Genomic DNA, 16,990 nt, shown 5'->3' with positions numbered 1-16,990 from the left:
AGTAAGATGTCTCGTTTAGAAGCTAAAAAGCCATCATTGTGTAAAAGTGAGCCACTGACAAGTGAGAGAGTCAGGGATACACTTTCTGTCTTGAAAGGAATTGTAACATCGTGCTATGGTCCTTCAGGTAGGCTGAAGCAGCTGCACAACGGCCTTGGAGGCTGTGTGTCCACAACCTCACACTCATCAGCCCTGCTTGCTAACCTGTCTGTCACCCATCCCATTTTAAAGATCCTGACAACTTCGGTGCAGAATCATGTGTCATGCTTCAGTGATTGTGGCTTATTCACAGCCATTCTTTGCTGCAACCTGATTGAAAATGTTCAGAGAACAGGCTTGATACCCACCACGGCCATCAAATTAAATAAGCATCTTCTGAGCCTCTGCACCAGTTACCTCAAGACTGAGGCCTGTGGTTGTCGAATCCCAGTCGACTTTAGTAGTACTCAGATCCTCCTTTGTTTGGTACGCAGTATATTAACAAGTAAACCTGCCTGTATGCTCACCTCAAAAGAAATAGACCATGTCAGTACTCTGATTCTGACAGCCTTTTTGCTTACAATTCCAGAAAATGCCGAAGACCACATCGTTTTAGGAAAGAGTATAATTGTACCCTTAAAAGGTCAAAGAGTTATAGATTCTACTGTATTACCTGGAATACTTATTGAAATGTCAGAAGTTCAATTGATGAAGATACTACCTATCAAAAAATCAGATTCCCTCAAGGTGGCACTCTTTCGTGCGTCTTTATCTGGAGACCTTTCTGATACTGGAGAAGGAACTGTGGTGATGGGTTATGGGGTTTCCCTTGAAAATGCAGTTCTGGACCAATTGCTTAACCTAGGAAGGCAGCTAGTCAGTGATCACGTAGATCTTGTTATGTGCCAAAAAGTTATACACCCATCTTTGAAACAGTTTCTCAGTATGCATCGTATTATTGCCATAGACAGAGTGGGAGTGGCTCTGATGGAACCCCTGCGTACAGTGACAGGTAAAACCACTCAGCTTTCACACCTCAGAGTTAATAAATCACACTTTATTTGAGCAGAGATAGTCTTGGTGTGTGTCACAGTTAACATCTTGAAAAATTTTTGAACCTGCCAACCTCACAGCGTATGTATCATTTCTGGCAACAAAAGTTGTTTCTGAAAAAGAACCTATAGTCACTCATTAAAAATTGAGTGATTATGGCCATTTCCTATGTATTTTCCAGCGCCAAAATGTACTACAAAGTCTGTCGCAGTCTAAAGCTTAACCCCCAAATATCTTACAGATTACTGAGAAAACAAAACACACTCATAATCAATAAGGTCTTTCATACTTTACACAGAATTCTACTGGAGTTTTACAAAGCTCTTAAATCACATAGTAATTCAGAAGGTAATTTTGCAACTAGATTATCCCCTTCACTTTTATATAACTCCAGCAACCAACTGTGCTGCCTAAATAGTGGTTCCTGATTAAGGCACTGTGTGTGTGTGTGTGTGTGTGTGTGTGTGTGTGTGTGTGTGTGTGTGTGCATGCGTGTGAGATTTAACTATCTCAAATATTTCCAGCAGAGCTTGAGAACCAGGATCATCTTTTATTTTCAGTGCTTACAGCAGGTTTGGTACACAGTAGGTGTTCTAAAATGTTTGTTGAGTTGGCTATATTAACATGCAGAATTATAATAGGTAAAAAATTAACTTTCACAGACTCAGCAAATTAAAAGTAGATATAAAGTTGATATTTACCTATTAAAGCCCAAAGAAAAATGACAAGTTGAAGAGTTCTGGTTTGAGCCACTTTTCAATATCCCTTTAATGGCATTGACTATTAGGAAGATGATCATTTCATTCTGATAGGTTGTAATTGTTAAGTTTTTAGATGTGAGCCATTGTTAAAGTTCACGAGGTTTACTTTTGTTGTAAATCATAAAAACGGAGTACTATGTCAAGTATTGAATGCATAATATCTGGGTTACTGCCCTCTGTAAGACTCATGAATTGTCAAAGGAAATTATTAAATAATGGAAATAGCTCTTTGGAACTCGTTGATGTGGGTCAGACACATATCTTTAAATACGTACTGGCTTTTCATGAATCAGGTAATTTTTAGCTGTGAATATTAGGTATTACAGGTTATTTAGTTAGTATGAAGCATTTTCCCATAGAAACAGCATTGTAAATGGGCTCTGGGTTTCCACACCAGCCCACAATTGTTATTTATCCCATATGTAATTAGAACATAGTATTAATAGCCAGAGCTTTAGTCCTAGATCATGGGATAAGAGACCTTTGAGGCAAAAAGAAAGGGGGGATATATATATTTCACGTATACAGTAGTCCTTTTTCTTCTGATTGCATCTTACTCCAGTCCCCTGTGCAAATTCAGAACTTCACTCCCCCTTTTATGTTTTTGTTGTCACAAATTATCCCTTTTTATGCTGTGAGTTAACTTCCAAATTACAGTTGCTATTTTCTTTTCCTTTTTCAAAAATATCTTTTTAATCTTTATGTTATATTTAAGTGTATAATACCCTCTTCTGCATAAGGGTTGCAATTTCCTGTTTCTGTCTAGGAGTCATCTTACTCCTAGTTTTGTATTCTTTTGTCTTTTTGTTTCAGGTAGAATAACCCCCTTCTATTTCCTGTAATGCAGGTCTTATGGTGGTAAATTCCCTCAACTTCTGTATGTCTGTAAAAGTCTTTATTTCTCCTTTATATCTAAATGATAACTTTACAGTATATATTATTCATGGCTGGTGATTTCTCTCTTTCAATAATTTGAATATTTGATTCCAATTCTCTCCTAGTTTATATGGTTTCTACTGAAAAATCCAATGATAATATGATAGGATTTTCTTTATTGGTTACTGTCTTCTTTTCCCTGGCTGCCTTGATAATTCTGTCATTAATTTTTGACAATTTTAATATAACGTGCTTTGGAGAAAGCTTTTTTAGATTGAAATAATTAGGTGTTCTGTTTGCTTCATATATATATATATATATATATATATATATATATATATATATATCCATTCATCTATCATACACACACACACACATACACACACACTAGACCCATCACTCAGGTAAACTAAGAATAGCTGAAGTATGTTTGGGCCTAATTCATCTTCCGGTGTATATCTAGGTTAACATTACCTCCTTTCTCCCCCTTCAAACAAAATTTCTCTTTATTGGTGATTTGCGTTAAATAGTGGAGTTATTTATTGTACATGGGCAACGTATGTGTGAAGCTTGTCATGGTAAAGAAGAAAGGATATTCAAAGAAGTGAAATTGCACAGTGATTATTTTCTGGGTTCTTAACAAATTTTTTGAGCTGGAATTGTTTATAGACATTGTTTTAACCCCATTGGTTTCAAAGAGGAAACTGATCCAAAGGAGTGCGTTGTTCAGTTACAGTTTTAGTGTTAAGACTTTAAACTAGTATTGTTATTTCTTATAGAAGTTTGGTGCAGTTCCTTTTCTTACATAGCTTTTACTACATTTTAGAGATTTTGGAAACCTTCCAGTCAGTCATCCTAACTTCTCATTTATTCTATTTTTATTTGTGTTTTGTAAAATTTTACTATTTTACTATTACCTGTGCTGAAGGGAGGAAAAAATACTTACATATCAAAGAATAAAAAAATGAAATAAGAATGTTACATACTTTATTTTGGCATAATTGAAGTAGGTAGGTAGCTATTTACATACAAACAGTTGCTAGGCAAAAAAAAAACCAAAGAAAAAAGAAAATGTATATGTTTACTAAATAGAGCCCCAAAACTGCTATTTGGATAGCTTAATTTGTGTGTTTTAACATAGAGATAATAATGCCTTTTTAAAATAGTAGTCTGTCCTCTCATTTCACTCTTATTCCAGATTAAGGGGGTTAATAATTCTGGGTCTCTAATCCTTGAATGGGCTTTCAGAATTCCTGGACTCCCAGAAAATGTATGTACAGTTTTGTGTACTTTAGAGACTACAAAATAGCTTTTGAAAGATGTTCAAAGAAGTCAGTAAACTAAAAGAATGTTTGCTTTACTTTTATTTGTATATCATTTAATAACAATACTACTTATTTTATAGGTTTAAGAAAATGCATTTTGTTATTTCTTTATCCTATATTTCATATTTTAAATGATATGCTTTGAGGACTTTTATATTGGCTAGGAATAAATATTATCATTTTAAATGATTGTATACTCCACCTTTACTCACACATTTTGTGTTTTCTAAAATTTTTAAAAATAGGAACACAGCCTATTGGTTCCCTTGGCTCAATCTCTCCTAGTAGCTATGGAAGTGTGAAAGATTTGTGCACTGCAAAATTTGGCTTCAAACATTTTTTCCATCTGATTCCTAATGAAACGATTGTCTGCAGCTTGCTTCTCTGCAACCGAAATGACACTGCCTGGGATGAGTTGAAGGTAGGTAATGAACGTTGACTTCCATACCTAGAAGCTGAGGCAGGGATCAAAGGCATTCAGAAAGGTATTATAAGTTTTTTTCACATTGGTGAGCCATGCTTTTTATTTTCATAACTCCCCTACGTTGTACAGAAAGCAAAAATAGCAAAAACAACAGAATTTAAGTCACAAGTAGACACTACCGTTGACTTGGTATGTGTTACCATTTATTGTTTCTAGTATTTACAAAGAATCTAAAGATCCTTAGCATAGGAACTTTTCTTAAGAAATTAACTTGAATTGTGTCCTCTTTGATGCTAACGTGTATGAGTGATTCACTTAGATAATGAGTTACCCAGTCCCATCATCCACCTCTTAATAGAGTTTGTTGTTCGCCAGCAAGAGCGCACGCTACTTTTATGTAAGTGATAACCTGTGGTATTGGCCACAAGCTTGAAGATTCATGTATGCTCGAGGATATATCCTTGGTAAATATTAAAGGTCTGTGTATTGTGTTTCTTTTTACTGCTGAGTTATAGCTGCATTATTATTCCCATAGAAGCTTGAAATAAATTTTATGTTACTTATTCAGCTAATGTGTTTAGACTGAAATAATTTTTTACTAGACGTAGTGGCAAGCTTTGCTGACCCAGTTATTTTGAGGCCATTTATTGGTGAATTTCAATTTGCAGAGCAAAGTATTTATGAAAAGATATTAATCTGGTCCATGAAAACAAACATCTTGCTAAAGTAGTTTTCTTTAATCTCTATTTTTTTATTCCAAAATGTATTCATCACATTACAACCTTGGAAACACAGGTTTTGTTCTTTTGCCATTAAAACAGGCTCTTTGAGTTTACTATCTAAGTTGCCTTGAGAACATGGCTATATTTCTTTGTGTGTGTGATGTTACTGTCTGATTCTGATGATTTATTTCTTTTGTAGCTCACATGTGAAACAGCACTGCATGTTTTGCAGTTAACAATCAAAGAACCGCTTGTTTTATTGGGAGGTGGTTGTACTGAAACTCACTTGGCAGCATATATCAGGCACAAGGTAGGTTCGATATTCCTCAGATTATCTGAATTCTGGGCAGTATTCACTTTCTGAGATGATATGCCAGCATAATATTGTGGAGCCTTTAATCTAATTTCTCAGTAGCCTAAATCAGGTTTGGAAAACATTTGAGGCAAATAACACTGACAAATATAAGGTAATAGCTTTATCACAATGATTATTATTAATCCAACCTTTTACCAAATGTTCACATTCTTTGAGTATTGTCTAAATACCCTGTTTCCCCGAAAATAAGATCTAGCCGGACAATCAACTCTAATGCGTCTTTTGGAGCAAAAATAATATTAGACCCGGTATTTGCTTTATATTATATTATTATATTATATTATATCATATTACACCTGGTCTTATAGTAAAATAAGACCAGGTCTTTATTAATTTTTGCTTGAAAAGACGCATTAGAGCTGATTGTCCAGCTAGGTCTTATTTTCAGAGAAACACAGTATTACATGTTGAAATGAGTATTCTGTTGATAGGAGTTGTCATATCAGAGATCTCAGCTGCTGTGGTACAATAAGAATTGATATCACAAGGAAAGTGTTGAGATTCTATAAAATACTTCAGTACCTTCTGGATCATCAAGAAAAGACTTAATTTCATTTATTAAAGGATTCCTTCCACGTGTTAGATTTTATTATAATTTTAAAATTGGTATCAATTTGTGATATATTTTATTTTTATCAAGTAGAATATTTTTTATTAATCTAGGAAACTTTTCTGACAATAGTCAGATAAATTTAATGCATTATAGTTTTGACTAATTATTTCATAAATACTGACTTACTTTATTTGAAAGTGGATACAAAAAAGTATGTGTTTTCCAGATATTTGCAGTTGATTCTTTGGTTACTCAGTGTTATCAAGAGACTGCATAGTTTCTAGTGGATGACTGGGATTGGAGAGAGTATAAGTGTTTTTTTATAGAAATGCCCCTCCCTGCTTCCTCAGATAATTTAAATTCTATTTGATGATAAGCCCATTCATGAAAAGTTGTCAGAATATCCATTATGAAAAACAAAATCAGTGCCAATCTATGGGTGCTGAATGCACAATAATATAGTCTGCAAATACGATTGAGTAAACTAGAAAAAGTTTTTTGGAGGAGGAAGGTATCTTGAATAACATTTTGAAGAAATGGTACACCAGTGAAAATATGGGAAAAAATATGCTTTAGAGATGATCTCATCCGGTTCAAACCTCCTGGTCAAAACAAAAAATTAAAAAAAGGTCACCATTTTTAAGTAGTTAGGGTATAGGTTTTTAACTATCATTCAGTTACTAGTTTGCTAATATATTAATTTTTTTCTATCATGAAATTTCTACAATAAACTTTTTAGAATGGTGGAACGACAAAACAGTTTAAAGTCATATGATCTTTTCATTAATTTGAAGAGAAAGACTGTTTTTAAAAAACATTGATGTGAAAATTGCATGCATCCCTAAATGGTTTTGTCTTAATAATCATATGTGTGTTCTCATTTTAAACAAATCTCAAACATTTTGCTAAGTATAAATAAGTACTTCATTTGGACATTAGTCTTCAGGAACTTCCTCCTGTGTGTATAAAAACCTGTAATACATGCATTATGCCTTGTTCTTCATATATTAAGGAAGCACTACTGGGCAGTCATACAGAATAAGTTTATGATGGGGTTTATTCTGATTCATTCATTCTAATAACATGACTGGTAGCTTATAGCTTTACTATAACCAGCCAGGTTATGGGATTATAGTCTGGCCAGCTGACTCAGATATGCCCATTAGCCTTGTGCCAAACCCTTATGTGAATGGAAAGTAAGTAGTAACTTGACAAACAAGTGTTTGATCAAGTAGTCTACTTTTCAGACACATTTTTAAAACATTAATTGGTCTATATGTGTTTTCAATGATTTCATTACTCTTTAGATTTTTAATGAGCCAGAAAGCCTTCCCCAAGATGATGGATATACTCAAACAGAACTTCAGCTAATTACTGAAGCATTTTGCAGTGCACTAGAATCAATTGCTGGTTCTTTAGAACATGATGGAGGTGAAATTCTCACTGACATGAAGTATGGACACGTTTGGTCAGTTCAAGCAGATTCTCCCTCTGTTGTTAACTGGCCAGATTTTCTTTCAAGATGTGGCTGTGGACTATGCAATAGCCAGGAAGAACTCAACTGGTCTTTCTTAAGGAGTACTCGGCATCCTTTTGCACCACAAACCTGCCTTCCACATGGAGCTGTGGGCTCAGCCAACAACCTGACCTTGGACTGTTTCACTGCTAAACTTAGTGGCCTACAGGTAGCTGTGGAGACAGCCAATTTGATTTTGGATCTTTCATATGTCATTGAAGATAAAAACTGATGTAAGAGAATACCATGTTTATATTACAAAAGACAAAAAACTAGTCGGGTATCAATTAAGAAAAATATTGAGCATGTTCTCTCCCAAAGACCTGTTCTGCATATCTAAATAGATGACTCACAAAATTATAGATTTGCTTATATAAGGAAAAAAAATATGATTCTTAAATAGAAATACCATAGAATAATAAAAATATGAAGCATCATTAAACATATTGTAGTTATCTTAGGGGTGCCACAGATACCACTGTAGGTTGCTCTAAATTTTTGTTGTTATTTTGACATCATTCTAAGAACATACAGAAATTTTTTTAAAAAAATCATATTCTATGCTTTAGTTTGTCTATGCTTATTATATTTTTAATTAGTAGCAATTAAATATGTTTAAAGTATAAAATTAGATTCCAAAGTATCATAAAACATTCAGTACATATTGCTCAATTAAAAGAAATACTCAAACTGCACATTTAGTAAAATTCAGTGTTTTTTTATGTGAAACAATATTTATTCAGTGTTTAGGTAATTGATGTAGAACCTGGTCTACCTGCAACTGCTAGTTCATATCACAGTTCTTTGTGTTATTTTGAGGAAATGTGTGATTAGGAAAAAGTAGATTTATATGGTAACTAAGCAGCATAAAGAAAAGAAGTGGAAAAGTTATTTCTCTAGTTCAGTCAGTAGTGTAAAAAAGAAACTAGAACAGCTCTCATAGTCAAATTAGAGACACTGATGTTTCACCAAGGAATGTAATTTGAATTTTATGCAAATACAAGGTGTACTGATAAATTGAAGAAGAAATACGGAGTGCAGCTAAAGGAATAAGCATGGAGTTGCAACACATGCCTATATTAACCTTTAGGAAAACATTTTGAAAAATTTTGGAAAGTTAAACAACCTGAGAGTCAGTGATCAGTTCTACAACCATGATAAGAGGAGATAGAATTTTTAAGCAATTTCTTCCAACAATCTTGCATTCCAAAAGAATTTTTACCCTGAGCCAAAATGAAAATTGCAGTACAGGCTCATAGCAATGCAATATATATATTGAAAATCAGCTACCCCTCAAGCTTCATAAAATATTTCTCTAAAATGTTATTTCTTTTATCATTGGAGTCAAATAGACGGGCACTGTGGTAGGCAATGTCTATGCTGGCCCGTCCGTGATCCTGCCTCCTGGTTTTCTGACGCTTGCATAATCCCCTCCCCTTGGGTGTGGGCTGGATGTAGTGAATTCTTTGAGTCTCCATGTCCCCCTTTTTGTGAACCCAAATGTCTTATTGAGGTTATACATGCCTGATCCATCATTGTATGTTGGGAATGGAAGACAGAAAACTTGTCTCATTAACGTCATGGTTCTTCAGGTGGCGAGAACTGTGCTTCAGAAGCTGTACTTAAGGAATTATACCTGAGGAGCTTCACCCACCCAGATCTGATTTCAGTGGTGAGATTCAGTGATAGACTTCAAGTTGATGTTGCAATACAATGAGACTTCGGAATCTGAGGAAGGTGTCAATGTATTTTGCGTGTAGCCTCTGAAATGTCTGCCAGTGATCCCACGTCTTGGTAGTCCACCCTTTGGGTGTGGGTGGGACCTAATGACAAGCTTTTAATGAGTAACATACAGCAGAAATGATGGGATGTCACTTCTGATGTTAGCTTGTAAAAGGATAGTCTTCTCATTTGATCTCTCACTCGTTCGCTCTGATAGAGGCCAGATGCCAGGTTGGGAACTGCCCTATTGGGAGGCCCACATATAGCAAGGGACTAAAGGAGGCTTCTAGTCAAAAGCCCACATGGAACTGAATCCTACCACAGAGTAAATCTGGAAGCAGGTCCTCCCGAGTGGAACCTCAAAATGAGTGTGGCCCCTGCCTACACAGCCACCTGAGAGGCCCTGAAGAAGAGGAGCTAGATAAGCCACTCCTGGATTGATTCCTGACCCACAAAATCCGTGAGATCATAAATTTTAAGTCAAGTTTTGGGTGTAATTTGTTATGCAACATTAGACATCTAATAAAGGTCGGAATAAAAACTTATTTATAATTATATCCTGAAAGCTTGGTCACGTGGTGGGAAAAGCACTCTTGATGCCATGCTTTTGCCTTTTCACCATCACTCCCAGCATAAAGGCAGTGTTCTTCAGCACACGTGTTTACAGTGGGGGGTTTACCTTCACTTAAGAAGGTGTGTCACATACTATGGGAATTGTCCTGGGTCTCCTTGACCCTCTGCTGCGTTTCCAAGTTGCTCCCAGAAGAGATGCCACAGTGAACCTCTTCAATTGATCTTCTCTGTTAAGGGTCTCTACTTCTCGTGATAGCCACTTTTAGCTCCATCATTTTCAGCTTTGCTGTAAAATTCAAGTATATTTCTTGGTGGAACATCAGTGCTCTCATTTTGAATGTGTCATAAATTTGTTGACATGTTTAATAAACTTATGTTTCCTGAAGTTATGTACAATCCTTAACCAGAAAATACTGTAAATAATTTTTTTTTAAATTTCCTTTACAATTCAAGAAAATCATTATTCAAACTTAGATGGTAAAATATGAAATGAAGAATATTGATGAAAATGATTTCAGAGCTCATTTTGACAGAAGTAAATGATAAGAAAAAACAGAAACTAAGTTAAGCCTCAGGCCCTGTTTTGTGACTTAAAGTAAGATTGAGGTCTGAATATTGCATTATGTGGTTCCTTGGGAGACAGAACAGAAAACCTTGATAGCTACAAAAAAAGAAAAAAGCAACAATGCAGAAGAGACATGAAGTCAGTGACAGCTGCTCGTTACTTTCATGGTACTCACAGGACATGTAACATTAAAGTTTATTGAACCAAAGGAGTCCAACAGGATTAACATTTTATTAATCAAAAGAGGTTAGGATTTTGGCAGCATGGAAAAAAATGGAGAACTAATGCAAATTAAAAGAGCCTTTCAAGTCAAAATACTTATTTGGTTTTATAAATGCCCCAATTCCTTAATTCTTTCATTTGTACTGTATTGGAGATTCTTTATATGTTAGACATTTTAAATCAACCATTAGGGTGAAGTATTTTCCACAGGATATTTAAATTACATATTATTAGTATCTTTTATTATCATAGGTATTCTTGAACTCATTTAGTTTGTGTAAGCAAAGCTATTTAGGCATTCACATGATAGAAAAGAAATTTTAATTACTTCTATGAGATCCATCATATTCTATATTCTTACATTGTTGAATTGATCTTTGGATAACTTAAAATAAACCAATATTGTTTACAGTCATATAAATGATGTAGGTTATTATTTAAGAGTATCAAGTACAAAAATCACTCTCATAATCAATGTAGGCCCTGTCAAAACATCAAATCAGTTAGGTTATTCCTTTCTGATAATCTTTGGGGAATAGTCAAGGAGACTAAACATCTCTTACAGGGCCCTATTTCAGCTGTCTAAATAAATCTATCTCTTAATCTGGAGGAAAAGGCAAGTTTGAAAATCTGATATCTTTATAATTTTTTTTTCATGTAGTTAAATGTTTCCACTTAGTAACAGTGGTATCCCATAATCCTTGGAAATTTTTGCCACTTACCTACAAAATTTGAATTTAGAAGTATCTAACCGAATGTTAGTATTTTAGGATTATAGGTAGATTTATTTACTTTATTAAAAATATAATAATACTCATATAAGAGAATGCGATCTCTGAAAACTATTCCTATATGTAGATCTAGCCCTTTGTTGGACAGATTAGTAGATGAGGTACACTAAAAGCAAAGGAATACTGGTACCTATAATAAATTGTGACTTAAGAGGGAAATAAAGTAACTTGACAATCTCTCCTATTAAAAATTCACATTGAGAAAATATTTGTAATAAACATCCTATTTTAGCCATGTACCTTTTTTTAAAAAAAAAAATACTGTGATTTCATTTTGAGAAGTATTAATTGACCTTTTTTTTATTTGCCAGACACAGTAGTTAATGGTATTTGAGGTTAAAAAAAGATTTTTTCACAGTCCCTGACCTCAAATAACTGATCATTTAGCCAGTGAGACATATATTTTTAATATTACTTTTCTGTTTTAAAAAGTAATTTTGTAAAATAATTATCAACATTATGTTGTAATAGAAAATTTGGAAAATATGAATCAGACACACGCACAAACGCAAAAGGAAAATAAAGTCAAATGTAGTCCTACTACCTAGAGATAATCACTGTTTACATTTTATATTCACCTTTTCAGTTTGTTTTCTGTATATACTTTTCCAGAACTATGATCATACCGTATGTTGCTTTATAATTTGTTGTGTTTTTTTTTACCGAATATGTCATGAACTTCACAGACATGTACAGTCATTACACATTCTACTCCTACATCATTTGTAATGCCTGAAGACATGTCAGTTGTAGACATTATACCATAATTTAGTCAATGAACTTTTATTAGAATTCTCTTAGGCTGTTTTCACTTTTTGTATTAATATAAACAAAAATTCAGTGAACATCTTCTATATATCCTTTTCCCACATCCCTTATTATTTCCTCAAGATGGATAAATAGAATTGAGATTTCTGAGTCCAAGTGTATTTAAAATGGAAAAGCTATTAACATATCTCACTGATTGTCTTCCAGAAATGCTGTATCAGTGTGCATCACTTTCCTGAACTTTGGCCAACATTAGTTATTGTCTTTGCCAATTTAATCGCCAAAAATAGACTTCATAATTTGCATTTTTTAAATTATTAATCAGATAGATACTTTTTTATATATTATTGACCATGTATTCCTTCTTTAGTCAAGTGCTTCTAATTGGCCTTCCAAGTTTTCTATCAGAAGTTCATCTTTCTAATACACATTTATATTTTAATATTTATATTTTCATATGCACTATTAACTATATGTACATATTATAGAGGTACATTTTTAAAGCAAATTCACAGTTCTTTTCATGGTCTCAATTTTCTAACTAGCTTTCCATATCCAAGTCAAACACGGTACTTTCTTAATGGTACAGTTTTATACATTTCTTTTGATTTGCACTCAAAGGCAGCAGTAAAACACCCAAGTAGTACGATGAATTTAAAATAGTAAGCAAACTATTGCCTCTGAATTTTTACTATCATCTAACTCTTTAAAGAAGCATCTGTGAAATTGGATGACATATTAGTTTGCTAGGGCTGCCATAATAAATTACCACATATTTGGTGGTTTAAAACAACATAAATTTATTTTCTCACAGTTCTGGAAGTCAGAAGTCTGAAATCAAGGTGTTGTCAGAGAAACATTACCTACTGGGGTGCTAGGTGACAATCATTCCTTGCTTCTTTCAGTTTCTGGTGGCTATTGATAATGCTTGGCATTCCTTGGCTTATAGACACATCTTTCTCTGCCTCTGTCTTCACATCCCTCCCGCCTTCCCCTCCCCATCTCAAGTCTCCCTTCCTTTTCTCTTATAAGGACACCAGTCATTGGATTTAGGGTCTACCCTAAATCCAGGATGATCTCATCCCAAGATCCTTAGCTTAATTACATCGCAAAGAGCCTATTTTCTAATAAGATCACATTCACATGTGTGAGGCATACGACTTAGACATATCTTTTGGGGGTACCATTTAACTCACTACAAATAGTAAAAAGCTGCCAAAATATAACTCCTTCCCCTGGGCTATAGCTACACAAAGAGTAAAGTATGCCTAGCTTGGACAGAAGGCACCAATACCAGATTTTACCACTAAACATTTCAAATAATTTCTCCATTTATTGTTCTTTAATTATAATCAAAATGCAGTCTCGTTTCCCCCCTTTTTCCTTAAATCACACCACACCTGACATTCTCTATTTCCCTCCTCTACCTGCATCATCTTTACTCTTACTCTCCTGCCCCAGGTATCACATATAAATTACCCTGTAGATGTTGTTCCATATTTTCTCTATGCTCATATAATTTATATACAAACATATATAGAAAAAATTTTTACATTGATTTTGTAAAAAAAAAAAAAAAAGATCATTTTCAATGGAACAGAATAGAGAGCCCAGAAGTAAATCTATGCCTATATGGTCATTTAATCTATGACAGTGGGAGCAAGAATTTACATTGGGATAAAGACAGTCTATTTAATAAATGGTGCTGGGAAAACTGGACAGACACATGCAAAAAAATGAAGCTGGACCATCTTCTTATGCCATATACAAAAATAAATTCAAAATGGATTATAAACTTAAATGTAACACCCAAAACCATAAAACTGCTGAAAGAAAATATGGGAAGTAAATTTGCAGACATTACCCTTAGTATTATAATATTTTTACTGATACATCCCCCTGGGCAAGGGAAGCAAAAGAAAAAATAAACATGTGGGATTACGTCAAACTCAAAAGCTTTTTCACAGCAAAGGAAATCATCAATAAAACAAAAATGCAGCCTACTAAGTGGGAGAAGATATTTGCCAATGATACATCTGATAAGGGGTTAATATCAAAATTTATAAAAAACTTATACAACTCAACACCGAAAAAACAAACAACCCAATTAAAAAATGGGCAGAGGATATGAAGAGACATTTCTCTAAAGAGGTATACAGATGGCCAACAGACATATTAAAAAAAAATGCTCAACGTCACTAATCAGAGAACTGCAAATAAAAACTATAGTGAGATACCACTTCACTCAGGTCAGAATGGCTATCATAAATAAATCAACAAACAAGTGCTGGCAAGGATATGGAGAAAAGGGAACATAATTATTGAATGCCATGTTAATTCTCTCATGTTTGTGATAATATCTTTGACATGAATATAAAGAGTATGCATTTAAATTTCTGCCTCTAAGTACTTTTATAATTTGTGAAGTTCAAAACATTTCTGATCATTTTGGCACACTTCACATGGAAATAAACATTGAAATGTGGAGTCATGATTGAGGGATCTTCAAAAGGTCTTAAAGGGAAGGCCGAATGGCTCAGTTGGTTAGAACACAAGCTCTGAGCAGCAGGCTTGCCAGCTCGATTCCCGCATGGGCCAGTGAGCTGCGCCCTCCACAACATCTTGAAGATAACAACTTGAGCCGAGCTGAGCTGAGCTGAGCTGAGCTGAACTGCCACTGAGCTCCCGGTGGGTGGCCCAATGGCTCAGATGGTTTGAGCACATGCTCTTAACAAGGTTGCCGGTTCAATTCCGACATGAGATAATGGGCGGCGCCCCCTGCAACTAAAGATTGAAAATGGCGACTGGACTTGGAGCTGAGCTGCACCCTCCACAACTAAGACTGAAGGACAACTTGACTTGGGAGTTTATGGGTCCTGGGAAAAACACACTGTTCCCCAATAAAGTCCTGGATATACACATTGTTCCCCTTCCCCAATAAAATCTTTAAAAAAAAGGTCTTAAAATAGGCTTTCAAGTGAACAAAATTTTATTTTATTTTGCACCTATTGATTGGAAAATGGAAATATGAAAGGGGCTTTTGGAAAAAATTCACTCTGAGAACGTCTGAACTCTGAAATGTCATCAACAATAATTGTTCATTTTATCAAACGGTTTGCCCCAGCCTTCCTTTAAATATCTACTTCCGCTTGAGCAAACTAAATAACCCAAATTCAATTAACTCTGTCATTTTTAAGAACACACCTATTAGAATATCTGCAATTACATTCTGATCTGGAGTCTTCCAAAAGATTGGGTAGTAATTTTTTGTGTGTTTTGTTTTATGCCTTATTGAACTATAACATGCATAGACAAAAAAACACTCATTAAATATACAATTGATTAATGTTTCAAGCTAAACACATATATGTAACCAGCACCCAGATCAAGAAACAGAGCGTTTCTCCTTTTTGTCCCCTTCCAGTCTTTCAAGAGAAACCACTATCCTGACTTCTGACACATAGATCGGTTTTACCTTTTTTGTGTGTGCTTGACAAGTATATAAATGGAATCATACTGTCAGTAAGTACTGTGTTTCCCTGAAAATAAGACCTAGCTGGACAATCAGCTCTAATGCATGTTTTGGAGCAAAAGTTAATATAAGACCCAATCTTAATTTTACTCTAAGACCGAGTCATAATATAATATAATATAATATAATATAATATAATATAATATAATATAATATAATATAATATAATATAATGACTGGGTCTTATATTAATTTTTACTCCAAAAGATGCATTAGAGCTGGTTATCTGGCTAGGTCTTATTTTCGGGGAAACACGGTCCTCTTCATGTCAAGCTTCTTTCACTCAGTATCTTGGTGAGATTCATCCATGTTGTTTTGTGAAGTTGTAGATATTTCATTCTCGTTATTTTCAAAATTGTATTATCTAAATAGAGCACAATTTATTTATCCACTCTTCTGTTGATGGAGATTTGAGTCATTTCCAGTTTGGGGCTATTATGAGTAGTACTGCTAAGAACATTCTTGTACATGTCATTGGGTGAACAAATATGTATCCTTTCTGTTGCATATATAACGAGGTGCGTACTGCTGGAGCATGTATGCTTATGGTCAGCGTTAGGAGATAAAGCCAGGGAGACACACAACTAACACTATGTGAGAGTTCCAGTTGCTTCACATCCTACCTAATAGTTAATATTTTCTGTCTTTTTAATTTTAGCCATTCTAGTGGATTTTAATTTGTGTGTGGTTTTAATTTGCATTTCACTCATGACTAACATAAGTGAGCAACTTTTAAACTGTTTATTGGTCATTTAGATATTCTCTTTGATAAGGTTCAAAGTCTTTGCCTATTTCTATCAGATTGCCATCTTTTTCCTTGTTGATTTGTAAAAGTTCTTTATATATTCTGAATAAAAAAAGTCTTTTGTTGGACATATGTATTGCAAATGTTCTTTCTGTGGGTTGTGTTTTAACTCCCTTTATGGTGCCTTTGAACAGAAGTTTATAATTGTAATATAGTCCAATTTAATCAATTATTTCTATTATGGCAAATGTTTTTATATTCTGTTTTTAAAAAATCTTTCCTTGCTAAAGTCATGAAGATGTTCTGTGTTTTTTTAAAAGCTTTATTACTTTACCTTTCATACTTAGATCTACAGTCCATTTGGAATTCATTTTTGTGTGAAGTGTGTAGGAGTCAAATTATACACACATACACACACACACCGGGGGTGCCAAAAAAATGCATATAAGTGGATACTTTGGTCAGTGTTGCTCAAGCAGTAGTTTGC

General features: G+C 34.3%; 1 protein-coding gene across 1 annotated transcript; it reads left to right on the top strand.

Annotated features, from left to right (window-relative positions):
• MKKS (MKKS centrosomal shuttling protein) lies at nt 1-16,631 on the top strand. The gene is made up of 4 exons (XM_019734903.3): nt 1-991; nt 4,240-4,415; nt 5,340-5,450; nt 7,377-16,631. The coding sequence occupies exons 1-4, from the start codon at nt 7-9 to the stop codon at nt 7,815-7,817; spliced, it is 1,713 nt and encodes a 570-aa protein (XP_019590462.2). The 5' UTR covers nt 1-6; the 3' UTR covers nt 7,818-16,631.
• The last annotated feature ends 359 nt before the right edge of the window (nt 16,632-16,990 follow it).

Source organism: Rhinolophus sinicus, chromosome 13 (assembly GCF_057876585.1).
Source record: "Rhinolophus sinicus isolate RSI-liver-muscle chromosome 13, RSI-T2T, whole genome shotgun sequence".
NCBI classification, from domain to species: domain Eukaryota; kingdom Metazoa; phylum Chordata; class Mammalia; order Chiroptera; family Rhinolophidae; genus Rhinolophus; species Rhinolophus sinicus.
This window is presented reverse-complemented; position numbering and strand designations above follow the sequence as displayed.

Coding starts and splice junctions, on each gene's coding strand:
- MKKS (XM_019734903.3), top strand. CDS start 7: ATGTCTCGTTTAGAAGCTAAAAAGCCATCATTGTGTAAAAGTGAGCCA. Junction 992..4,239: donor ACCCCTGCGTACAGTGACAG/GTAAAACCACTC, acceptor TTTTAAAAATAG/GAACACAGCCTATTGGTTCC. Junction 4,416..5,339: donor CTGCCTGGGATGAGTTGAAG/GTAGGTAATGAA, acceptor TTTCTTTTGTAG/CTCACATGTGAAACAGCACT.